Source organism: Medicago truncatula, chromosome 7, assembly GCF_003473485.1.
Source record: "Medicago truncatula cultivar Jemalong A17 chromosome 7, MtrunA17r5.0-ANR, whole genome shotgun sequence".
Classification (NCBI taxonomy): domain Eukaryota; kingdom Viridiplantae; phylum Streptophyta; class Magnoliopsida; order Fabales; family Fabaceae; genus Medicago; species Medicago truncatula.
In genome coordinates, this window is record NC_053048.1 from 31,531,885 (window position 1) to 31,545,530 (window position 13,646).

At 33.3% G+C, this 13,646-nt stretch overlaps 1 protein-coding gene across 1 annotated transcript; it reads left to right on the top strand.

Moving 5' to 3' along the window:
- The first annotated feature begins 632 nt into the window (after nucleotides 1-632).
- LOC11410971 (F-box/kelch-repeat protein At3g23880) lies at nucleotides 633-1,972 on the top strand. The gene is made up of 3 exons (XM_024770961.1): nucleotides 633-674; nucleotides 764-907; nucleotides 1,352-1,972. Exons 1-3 carry the CDS (start codon nucleotides 633-635, stop codon nucleotides 1,970-1,972), a joined length of 807 nt encoding a protein of 268 aa, XP_024626729.1.
- Nucleotides 1,973-13,646: the final 11,674 nt, after the last annotated feature.

The window sequence follows — 13,646 nt, forward strand, 5'->3', positions numbered from 1 at the left end:
TTCTGTTGTCATTGGTCTCTTTATTTGTATCCCTCCCCCATACATCTTTCTTCTCAAACAGTTTGATGTTCAAATTAATTTTATTTTTGTTGTCCCTCTTAAATTTTAATTTATTTTTTCCTGTTAAATACAATTGTATACATGTTTCTTAGTTGTGAAGGCTAAACTTCTATTTAGTTTTTGTTATCAATAGGTGTTTTTGTTATCTAATAACCATATTCTTGATAAAAAAAGAATATAAGAAGAAAAAAATAGTCAAGCAAAGTAGATTAAATTTTCAACCAGATACGTCAATTTTGTAAGACTCAATGTGGATCTTTTAAATATATTGCACAAATCCAAATATCAATCAAGATTCAATTTGGTTCAGTTAAAAAAAGACTCAATTTTGTTTTCTATACAATCATTGCACCAAGTAAATCTTTGCATAAAAAACAATTTGTGGAAAACACCAATTTTTTATATTAACAACAAGCAATATAAAAAATATATACGGATAGGTTTGTCAATAAACAGAAATTGTGGAAAATACGGATATGAGTCGATAAGAAATACGAAATCGCATGTTGGTTCTTTTTTTGGTTTCATTCACTCAGACTGTTAATCGATTGATTTTTTCAAATCAATCAAAGATGCAAGTCAGCAGTGGTGATGAAGAAGAACAACTCCACCAGGTCAGTCTGTGAGTTTTTAGGGTTTCTCTTCCTTTCCCTTTGTTTATTTCGATTTCATTTATTAATTCATTCATGTGTCTGCCCAGCAGGAGGTTAGCCTGCCGCCACGCTCGCAAATGGCACCGGGAACAACAGCCACAAAGAGGCGTCGTCGTTTGAGCTCCTCCATCGGAAATCCACCACTTCCCACTCTTCCATTCGATCTTGTGTTAGAAATTCTCTATAGGCTTCCGGTCAAGTCCCTCATGCAATTCAAATGTGTCTGCAAGTCCTGGAAATCATTCATCTCCCATCCTAAATTCGCCAAAAAGCACTTTTGTGTTTCAACCAAGACCCACCATCTCTTCTTCCATTGTAAACCCAAAGGCTCGTTCGAGTACATCATCAAGGCTTTCCCTCTCTCGACTATTTTCACAAAAAAAGTGACCCCCACTGCCACCACCACGCAACAGTTAGATTATCCTCTGAGCAATCCAAACTGTTTAAACTGCGATCGCATCCGTGGCTCTTGCCACGGCATACTTTGTATCGTACTCTATACCGGTTACGTTATTTTGTGGAACCCTTCCATTAGAAAATTCACAAAATTGCCCTCTTTGGAAATTCTATGGAATAACGCAAATAGCGGCTTTGGCTATATATGATCATTCTACTGATACTTACAAGATACTTACAAGGTGGTTGCCTTTTCTTCCACATACCATAATGGGGTTTCTGATGTCCAAACTCATGTGCATACTTCGGGTACCAATTTTTGGAGAAGGATTCAGAATTGTCCTCGCAATCTTTATAAAGAATCAGGAAAATTTGTCGGTGGAACTCTTTATTTGTTACCATATGATCATTTGAGTATTGTTTCTCTTGATTTGGAGAAGGAGTCTTATCAAGAGCTATTTCTTCCTGATTATAGATCGACGTATGTGTTCCGTAAATCCTTATGTGTGTTGAAGGATTGCTTGTGCATACTTTCTTCTCATATTGGTTGTTCTTCAGAGGTTTGGCTTATGAAGGAGTATATAAATAGTGAATCTTGGACTAAATTGTTCCATGTTCCACCACTAATAGAAGGTGTTGGTTCTGTTATTTATGAGAGGGCTCTTTATGTTTATGAGAATGATCTAGTGCTGTTGGTTGTTTACAATTCTAGAGATGGAACTTTTAAGAGTCTTAAAATTAAAAAACAACACGGTGGTTCGAAATGGATGATTCCAGAAGTCTTTCAAGAGAGTTTGATATATGTTATGTTATGCAACATGGGATTCAGGCATATAAAGAACTCATCTGAATTGCAACTTTAGTGTTAATTTCCATTTATGTTATGTACCTTATGTTTGAAATAATGTAGTATATGCTATGTGGTTTACGAAGAACCCATCCACTGGATTATTCAATTCCGTTATTGCAAATTATATATTAATTTCCATTTCTATTTTTTGTTATGTATTTTATGTTTACCGGTTACTTAATGGATTATTGTTAAGGGTGTGTTTGATCTGCCAAAAAATACAGGATAACACAGGACAACTTCAATTAACCTGTGCTATTTTGTCCCGTACTTACCTTTTAGCAGATCAAATATATATGTAGTGGTTTGGAGGTTGAAATATGATTTAATCACAGTCACTTGTATTTTTGTTAAAATGCAAGCCGATTTTAAAAAAAAAAAAATCATTGTTGTGCTGCAAAACCACATTGTTGCTGGGATGTCTAAAGCAATGTGAAGTTTCTTTGATCTATATATTTCTCCACCATCCCACGGTAATGTGTTTCCTCTCTCCCCCTAAGTGTTTTCTATTATTTTCAATTGTTTCGTAATGTTTTTAATGGCGCTTTTGTCCCAAATTTGAATCCTATCTGAGGAAATTCAAGGCTAGTATTTTTTTTTTTTAAATGAATATATGGATTCACTTTTATTTTATGTAATCATAGAAAATAGGAATTAGGTCTACAGCTTCTGTAAATTGTGTCGACTACTTGAATTAGTGGTAGTAGATATGCTTGAAAAGATTATTCTTTTTTAGTTCTGTTAGCTTAATTCCTATAATCTCTAAGGTAGTGTTTGGCCTAGCTTATTTTAGACTTTGCTTCTCCTTAAGAGAAGAAGCCGGGCCAAACAATTTTCACTAGAAGCCCTTAATAGAAAAAGTAGCTTAAAGAATGCAAAGAAAAACATGCAGAAAAGCGCTTCCTAAAAAGCTGTTGAAAGGAACTTTTGGCAAGCATATGCGAGCTTTTTGTAGAAGACCACTATTCGATTCCCGCTGGCTGATGACCTTACATTTAAGCAATATATATTCACTGACCTTTTTCTTTCGTCACATGCATATTAATTTTTCTTCTTGTTTTTTTTAGAGTATTAATTTTTCTTTTTATGTCACATGCATATTATTTTTTCTTTGTTTTACTGGACACATGCATATTAATCGTTCAGATAGTTTATAGCTTTTTTTTGACTTAAATAGTTTGAAATTTAAATAATAAAACCTTGGACATTATGAATTGTAGAACAAAAAATAGAACAATTATTTTTACCCTCAAAATAATAATTAGCACAACTACACATCCGTAAAAAATTACTACTAAAAGTTAATATATTTTTTAAAGAAGCTATATATCACTCTTTAATAATTATGTATTATAAGACCAAGTTTTTGAAACATTTATTTACCAAATATTTTTCACTTTTAAAGTTAGCTTCTAGTAACAACAAAATTAATTTACCAAACAACTTTAGCTTTAATTCTAAAGCACTTATTTTTAACTTTAAGCGTAAAGTAGCTTCTATGCTTGAAAAAAGTTGGGCCAAACGAAGCCTAAGTAACTTGACTTTATTGAGGTTTAACTTATATTGAGTTTGTTTAGGCTGGTTTCACTTGTTATAGCTTTTGTCTCAACATATAGGTGCACTTGTTCAGGTTGAAAGGAAATAGCAATATTGGAACTTTTAAAATCGCAATCAAAATCAAAGGATTTTACTCAAGGACTTTTGTAGAATCGATATAGGAAATTGTAAAATCGCAATCAAAATCGATGGATTTTACCCAAAAAAAATAAAATAATACTAAATATATGTTATAAATGGTATATAGTCATAAATGACTTAGTTTATAAGAAATCGTCAAATCGTAATCAAAATTGATGGATTTTGCCTATTTTGCGATTCTACTATGGATTTGAGTTGTTGAAGGTGAAGAAAGTCGTAAAATCTTGGATTTTAGGATTTAAGTCTGGATTTTGACAACAATGATCTGGTTCACTATATTATTTCAATCATCCGGTGTTGGTTGTTTTTCTTATCATCTGAGTTCATAATTTCGAACATAGTTTCTCATGCTTAATGCAAATTTATGCTTCGAACTAGCTTGTGCCTTCTCAAATTAAGTCTTGAAAGTCAAAACTACTCACAGCTCGCTATTCGTTTACAATTGATTTCATCTCGAAATGTTGTGTTAATTTGGGAAATTTCTTGTAATTTCTATTATAGTATCAATTTGTGAAAGTTTATTTTCTATCGGCATTGTTATTCATAACATTAGTGTTGGGTTCAGATGGTGAGCATGCGCTTGTTCATTCGAGAACACCGTATGAGAGCTTCCAAATCTTCCTTTATCATTAACAGTCGTATGTTATCTTAAAGTTAGGTTCCTTAATGTTTATGAGGAAAGGGTTATACATAGGAAGTATTGTTGCATGTTTGACTTTTCTTTTTGCATTCTTGATTTTACTTTTTATATACAGTTGTTTTAAGACTTTTGGCAAAAACAATGCTTTGAATTTCAGTTTTCTTCCTACATTATTAAATAAGTTTTGTATACATGGTTCGGTTCGGTTTTTTTCTTATGCCAAACCATGGACAATCCTACTTTGAAAGCTTTATGTAACCTTTTAATTTGTCCTTTCTCCATAGATGCTTGAGCTGCATTATATTTATAAACAGCCCTTTAAGATGCCATTGTGTTGTGTGTAACCTTCATGTTAGATATCTGTCAATCTTTAGTTTTTCTGGTTTGGAGGATATCAAATGAGTTTTTCTGGTTTGGGAATTAGAAAGAATCAAATAATAAATCACAAAGAGTGCTAACGCCACACTTTTTTCAACATCCACTCTTATTTGGTAAAAAACTATTTTTGGAATTAGAATAGGTCTCATATGAAGCAGTGTGACTTTTCTAAATCACATAAATGCAAATGGCAGAAAATCAAAATGGGCATTCTTCAGGCAATGGAGAGGAACTACTTGGGAAAATAATATGCGAGGATTGTATAAACAGTCTGCACAACAGCGAGAACAGAGACCACCATTGCAACGAAGTTGTAATTGCGATTCAGAAATGTTAAAAGCCATTCTTGACGGTATGTGAACGAAGTCCAAACTGTTCTCCACATTTGTTTAAAGATAAACGCCTAATAAGAGTAATTGTTTATGTCATCAACCATTTGAATATAACTACTAGAATCAACTACCTTATGGTCAGCTCCAAGTGCTATTTTGCGGAAAAACTCCATCACCTCTTGGTTGCTCATCTTGAGATGATCCACAACAATTTTCAGACCATTGTGACATCATTGAAAATCACCTTGAGAAGTTGGACATCATCTGCAGAACATATCAGACCATTGAAAATCGAAGCAGCCCAAGTGAATTTGCCACCGGAAACAATTTTTCTTGTGTTCTGCTGGCTCTCATGCCTGTCTTTGTCGTTGTAGCTAGATGCAAAACGGGAAAAATATTTGTATTTCTTATGATGTTCCCAAGCAATTAGATTATACCACTTGGATTTTGTTGTGTTTGTGATATGTAGCTGTTCAATTTCAAGTTTGCCCTTTTTAAACTTAAAGTAAAAGTCCAAACCTTTCATTTCCACCTCTTCATGACTATCATCCGCATCAAAGTGCTTGCCATTCACGAGAAAGACACTGCAGAGCCAAAACAGCACGCCACATAAAATGTTCCAGACAAAACTGAAGCAAGAAAGACCAAATCCAGAAGTACTAGTTTGTTGGTTGTCAGGTAGTTTTGCTTTTATGGTAACTCCTGCAGTTAGGAGCCTCAGAGCACAGCGTTTCAGTTTAAGCTGCTGCTGCCGTCGAGTCTGAGTAGTATCGATAATGTCCACCACGACATGATCTTCGTCCTCCATATTCCGGGTAGCACTCTCACCTTTTTGGTTAACTAAAAAGTAGACAAGATCAAGAATGTGAGTTGCATCAAGACACGGTAACTGAGGAGAGTATCCTAAAACAGGGCAAGATTGCTAATTTTATTCACCCTCTCTTTCCTCAACGGCTCGTGAATATACAAATCTGGTATGAACACATTTGGAAAAAGTGTTTCAGCCAACTTATGGAGGACCTGAAGATTTGGTTCTCCAATAACATTAGATCAGACAAAACAAACATCCTGGTCTTTGAGCACTTCAGATGCCAGACCAGGTGGATGTAAACTGCTAGGAAGTTGAGAATCTAATCTCTTTGATATGAGAAGCTCTAACAGAAAACATGCATCCACTAGCATAATTGTAGCTAGTTCACATGTTTCAAGTTCAATGTTTGCCAGGTAGCTTGCACGAACCTCTTCATTATAAGTTCATGAACATTTTCCACAAATATTTGGTTTTCAAATCCGTTCCCAATTCCAACAATCAGGTTCATCTTTCCTCTATTTAATATTGCCTTTTTTAGTTTAGTTTAAAAAATTGATTATGTTCTTTGGAAAATGAAGTTAGAAGCATTACTAATTAAATTGAGCTTGGTGTGTTGTTGTATTAAGTGTTAGATCATTAGACTATGTGAAACTGATTTATTTTTTTCTGCAACTTTATTATCATGTCTAATATTCCCCTTGAAACATTCACTACAAGAAAGTTTAAGTTTTGCGATACACGGGGTTTGCAACACTTTTTTGCACTTGTTTTTTTTTCTTCGTTATATTGCATGAACTAAACTTTGTACTTCTCGCTTGGTGTTTGGAATCGAGTGAGTTGCAACTAGAAAAAAATAAAGACTCAACAGAGAAAAATCAGAAAAGAAAGCTCAAAACACCTGCACAACAATTCTCATACATCCTCCACAATCATCACCTATGTAATGGAAAAACACTTGTAATTTCCAATTATACGCTCTATCTGGTCTAGAAGTGTAACAATACTCATAAAAAGAAACGTAGTTCTAGAGCATTTATATCTGTCTGTTGATGAGTCATGTTTGAATGATGTAATCAGCTATAAAATCCAAGTGTAGTTGTTTATTAGTATAATGACTTCTAGTGGTGTTTGAATGGAAGGGAATAATACTATTAATTGGAGTATCATTATCCCATTCTTATGAAATATTCTGTAATCTTTTTAATACAAGACTATAGCGTTAAAAGCACGACTATGTCTCCCTGTGTTTTAATATTTGATCACTATTTGAGTAGGATTATGCTGTGAGGTGATGATGAATTTTTTCTTTTCAATATTTGATCACTATTTGAGTAGTTTGTTTTTCAATACATAATTTGTGGCTCATATTTTTCCTTAGATTGTTCTGTCTCGGATTATTGTTAATAGGAAATTAGGAATTTATGTCAGTAACTTGGAGAAAGCAGTTAGGAATTAGGATGGTTGTTATTGGTCCAAATGCTGAAAGTAAATAAGAGGTTTATCACTCTGTTTTCCTTTTTGTGTTTCTTTGAATGCATCATAGTTCTTACTAGAATTGAAAGGCCATTCAAAGAAATCACTCTTTTTGCATAAAAAAAAACCTTATTTTAACATGATATGCTTGTGGAACAATCTTGGTTGCATAAAATAAGGCTTCCCAAACTCAATGTATGTATGATATTGATACTTAGCTATAATATAACATGTTCTTTCATTTTTAATCATTTTTTCTTTATCAGATTCTTTAACTACCGGTCGCATTAAACTACCTGATATGCTTGTGGAATAATCTTGGTTGGAAGCTTTGCCTGATGATGAATTTCAGAAATCTTACTTCCCTGCTCTTTGCATGTTTGTCAGAAATGAGTTTTTTTCTTTCAAAGATTCTGTATATCCTCCTCCACATTTGATTTTCGATGCTTTTAACACTTCTCCTTTTCATTCTGTCTAGGTTGTGATCCTTTGCCAGGTTTGTGGAAGTCTGTTTGAATTTCAGTTTTCATTCTCTTTCTTTTACTTCACTGATTTTGATTTTGGTTCTTTTAGTAACCTTATTCTGGACCTGGTGAAGCAATGGGGCTATCATTCTCGGTTCCTTGAGGAGTCAGATTTCCATCCATTTTGAAGGAATTGAAAGAAGAGAGAGTAATAAATAGTTAAAGATATAATAGGAAAAGTAACATTAATATTTCACTGGTATTGTAAAACAACATATAAGTTGGGACAATTTTTTTTTACTAAAGTGACATACAATTTGGGACAGAGGGAGTATTTATTTTATGCAAAAAGAGTGATTTCTTTGAATGGCCAATGTTCATGATCATGATGACGTTCAAGGTTTTAATTTTATTGAGATTGTTTCTTCTAGTCAAGAACATTGTATCAAAACCATATTGGATAAACACCAGAAAACTTTGTTGATTGTTTCTTTATTTTTCAGTAATTTGAATGCATGAAGCTGTGTGTTCTGTATGCATCTGTGCTACCTGAAATCCCCTGTTCTCTCTGTGTTACCAATTGCCCATGCTCATTATCCCTTATTCTTTCTTGGAGTTAGTGGTACAAAACAAAAAACTTGCATTAATTTAAAGTAGTAACCTTGAAAATCTTCAGCTTATTACTAATTATTGGGCTGAGTTTTTACTAGTTATTGGACGGAGTTAAACCACTGAGTTATTTTTATTGCTTCTTAGTATTGTATGGTGGCTTGACATAGAAAAATAGTTGCCTGTTGACTGCCTGGGGGTTTGATTTACTCTGTTCGTGTGCGCAGAGCAGCTATAGAGACATTTGCTCATAACTGGGTGGAGTGCATTTGCGAACAAGAAAATGCTTGTGAGCAGTGATGCTTAATATTGTGTAGTTTCTTGTGTGTGTAACCTGAATTCTATCAAATATGAGTATTCTTAACCAAAACTAACATTTTATTATTGATACCAAGGGTGTGGATGCGTTTCGAAACTGAATTGCCTTGATTTGGTATGATTCCTATCCTTATAATTTCAAAAGTATATTGATTATGATATTGATTAAAAATGAAGATTTATTTGCATTGATTTTAATATTTTTTTGTTACAAGCTTTAAAGCAGCCATCTATAAAGATCCAAATCTAGCCTTATCAAATTGGAATATGCTTGAATCAAATCTTTGTAACTGGTTTGGTGTTTCATGCCTTATGTCTATAGATCATGTCATCAAGGGAATTAGGTCAAATCACCTATTTGCAAGAACTGTACGTTAATTATTTGGTTTAAATACACTTTTGGCCTCCTATGTTTGTCATCGTAGTAATTTTGACCCCCTAACAAAAAAAATGCAATTTTGACCCTCTAATTTTGTCATGTTTAAGGAAATATGCTCTTTTGGCCCCGTATCTTTACAAAAAAGTTGCGACCATGGTCCCTTTTTTGGAACACGTGGCGGCTTCTCAGCATAGTTGGGAAAATTAGGGGGTCAAATTTGCATTGTTTTTGTTAGGGGGCCAAAATTGCTACGGTGACAAACATAGGGGACCAAAAGTACATTTAAGCCTAATTTTTTTCCTTATCATATTTGATTTAATTTTTAGGACTACCATGTTTTTTGGTTTTGAGGTATCATATTTGATGCTAATTTGAGGTTCTTGTGTTTTATGATTTAATTTGTGTAGTTCGGCTCTGCACTGCTGGGTGTCGTTGGTTGCTGCAGTCAGGCTTCAGCCGTCGGGTCTGTGAGGGAATATCTTGCTTGTTTGACAGGCTGCTATGTTTAGGGGTGGTTGTTTGTTCTGGTGCTGTTTTTTTTTTTTGCTGTTGAGCCTCTTTGCTGCTGCGCAGGGGCTGTTTTTGGTATGCCTTTTCTCTCCAAGTCTTTGCGGGTAGCAGGTTGTGAGGCAGGGGTAATCTTTAATTGGCAGTACCTTGGTTTGTCTTGGTACCTTGCTAGGTTTGGTCTTTGTAATTGGGCAGCCTGGTGTATACCACCTCGGCTCATGATTCTTTAGGAGTTTAGGCGTGACGCCTTTTTTGGTGCCTTCATGTAATTTTTTGCTGCTCTCCGCGAGTTGTTGGTGTATCTTTCACCCTCTCGATGATGAATAATGTTTTCCGTTTCAAAAAAAAAAAATGTCTTCACCATTCAGAAACATTTATGCAACAAAATTTGATACAATTGCTCTAAAACTGTTAGCTATAGATTTGCTACAAATTAGCTACTTAATAATTAACATTTTTTAAGCCTTACAAGGAATACTCACAAGTGTTACTGAAATCATTTAGTAACATGGGTTTTACCTAACATTTATCAAATGTTACAAGATCTAAATAGTAACATTTATTTTTGATTTAATTACAATTTTGAAGTGTTACTAAATCTCATATATGTTGTAGTGGAAGATTTGGCTCCTTCTTTGAATCTACGGAAACTTGAATATGGAAGAACTTGTTTCCGATTTGTGTCCGCTCTTTTGCATTTCGTTGTACTTTTTTGTATCATGCATCTCATTGCATGGTCTTTTGTGTTGATGCCCATCATCCGAACCTTCATCACTATATGTGACTCATCCCTCGGATGATTGGCTTTACCATTATATTTGGAGGCCATACTCTATACCTTCCCGTTGGATTGTTCAAGACTAACTAAGATTTGCTTGAATTTATATATATATATATATATATATATATATATATATATATATATATATATATATATATATATATATATATATATATATTTTGCGGCCTAATTTGATGGGGTGGGTGGAAACTGAAAGTCAATAAGAATATAATATACTTCCTTTCTCCATTTTTATAACTATTAATAATCGTATTTTATATTATTTTGGTACAAAATTAATTGTATATTTTACTCATAGAGTATTCCATCTAATCACATTTATAAAAAAAAAAAAAAAAAAAAAACTACTTTCAAACTAAGGTTCATTAAATATTTAATGTATTTGATTAGATATTCAATAAATTTTAAAAGTTCTTTTTTTCTTTTTTATAAATGTGAGTGAAGGATGTATAGTAAATTTTTTTTATTTTTTTTGGTCTAGTAGTCTAATGGCTAGAGCTCACACAATTTAATTGTGGAGAAGTGGAGTGTCATGCGTTCGAACCCCAACTTCTACATATAATATGCAATATCCCTAACAACTGAGCTAAGCTCACAGGAATTGTATAGTGATATTTTAAGCTAAAGAAATGATAACAAAGTCGTCATGAATGAATAATTACCAACTAAAAACTTGCTTTGGTGCATGGAAGACAGAGACGGCCATCAAGAGAGAAACATAAAATATGTTGATATATAGTATTTGTGAAGACTTTATTGTTGTAGCTAGTCTCTCACTGCCAGTTGCAAAGCATGACGATTATTATTAAGATATGGTTAATGGTGCTTTACCCTGTAATATAAGTCTTTTACAATTTTTTTTTATTTACGTCTCTGTAAAAAAAATTGTTTTAGAATACCCTGTAATAGGTCATTCAAAAACGAAAATTTCCGCAAAAAAAAAAAAAAGTTGGTTTTTGAATGACCTATTAAAGGTATTCCAAAACAAAAAAATGTTACAGGGCGTAAATAAATAAATAAAAATGTCGTAAATAAAAAATGTCCTTTTTTATAAAAATAAAAATAAACAAATTTCGTAGATGATTATTTAATGTACTCCCTCCGTTATATAAGCAAATTTAATTTTTTAGGTTCATTCAATTAATGATGTAAATGGTCTATAATATAAACCACATATATCATTAATTGAAAGTACCTATTGGAAACGGAGGGAGTACAGGTCAGGCAACCCAGAAATTTAAATATTTCTTTGTAACTTGTGCATTCAATTAATTAAAAGTTAAAAAAAATTAAATTTAATACACAAATTCAAACAATAGTTTCTACATTTGACTCATTAACTTGAGCCTTAAAGGCGGCACAAATTAACATTTTTCTTATTTAATTTCTTCTAGGTTATAAACACGCGATCAACGGCGCACTACATAAGGGTAAAATTAAAATTGACTTCAAGAGTCGTTTAATTAACATTATTTTTTGAACAAAAGCAAACTTATGCCATTTCATTGATAATCAAAGAGTACAAGTCAGAGGGTACATCATGAAAGATAAAGGGGCTAGGATGAGATAAGGAAACTCTAGCTTATAATATCTTATGTTTTCTATAGGCTTAAATGCTCTTTTGGTCCCTTAACTATTTAATTGGTATCGCTTTGGTCCCTTAACTAAAAAAAGATTGTTTGAGGATTTTAAGTTTTTTTTTAGTTTCGTTTTGGTCCCTTCTGTTAGGTTTCCGTTAGTTTTAATAAAAAACGTTAAGTGTGGATACGTGTCACCTTGTCATTGGCTCTGAGTTTTTTTTTTACAAAAAAAAATGAATTTTTTTTTAAATATATATTTTATTTTTTTGTAAAAAATTCCCAGAACCAGTGACACGTGTTAAATCTGGACACGTGTCATTGACTTTGGGATTTTTTTTTTAAAAATATATATATATTTTAAAAAATAATAATAATTTTTTTGTAAAAAAAAAAAAAACTCAGAGCCAATGACAAGGTGACACGTGTCCAGGAGTTAACTTTTTTTTTTTAAAACCTTAACGGAAACCTAACAGAAGGGACCAAAACGAGACTAAAAAGAAACTTAAAATCCTCAAACAATCTTTTTTTTAGTTAAGGGTGAAGGTGAAAAACACAAGAAGGGTGGGTTGAATTGTGTTTTCTTTTTCTCTAAATTAATACTTCTTCTGATAAAACTTCAGAAGCAGTTTGATTGCTTCTGATGAAATGATCAGAGTCAGATTGCAGCGGAAAAGAACAGAGCAGAGAAAAGAAAGACAAACACACAAGCAGTTATCCTGGTTCCTTCCACAACACGGAAGTAGTCCAGTCCCCCTTGCACTTCCAAGGAGATTTCACTATAATCACAAAGATTACAACTGCTCAATACTTTCTAAGTATGAGACTTCACAAAACAATGCTCAAGCACACAAGCAAGAGTCTTCCAATGCTCAAGCACTAAGCAAGAGACTTCTAATGCTCAAGCACGCAGGCAAGAGACTTCTAATCAAACAAAAATACAGAGAATTGAGTTTGAATTGAACACTTGATATACAATCAGTGGTGTTCACAATACAATACAGAAAAGACTCTAGACTTTGAATTTCTAAGATGTATCAAATCAGTGCAGAAATTCAGTGTGCTTTGTAGAATCAAATTGACAGAGTTTTGGCGCTTTTAAACTTATGTATCTCTCTCTTAAATCTTCAAGTCTTCATTCCTTTATATAGAGGTGTGAAAGAGACGTTGAGATAATCAGCACGTCTAAAGAGTCGTTTGAAATCCTTTGATTATCCACCAGTGATCCTTTGCCTGATTTGGGTGTAGTCCTTTGAAGAATAAACTTCAAATTCATTCCCATCTTGAGTGTACAAATTCTGCAGGCATGGCTGTTGTTTTGTCTTGTAGCGTAGACAGAAAACAGAGTAGTGGAGGTAGTGGTTGTACATTTGTACTTTGTCAACTCTAATAATGAGAGACAAGTGCTCAGTGCTATCCATATATCCGTTGATACCTCCCTTTCAATTCTTTGTTCTTCTTTGATAAGACTGAATTGAGAATCAGCAACTTTGAATCTTCAGTTTGATTAAAGGATCAAAAGTAGCTTCTGGTGAAGATATTGCTTCTGATGAAAACTTTTGCTTCTGATGACTTTCTGCTTCTGATGACTTTCTGCTTCTGATGACGTCATCTCTTCAGGAGCAGTTTAGCTTCAGGAGCAGTTTTCTTCAGATGCTCAGAATTTCTTTTTTTTTTTCCATTGTTCTTCCAAGAC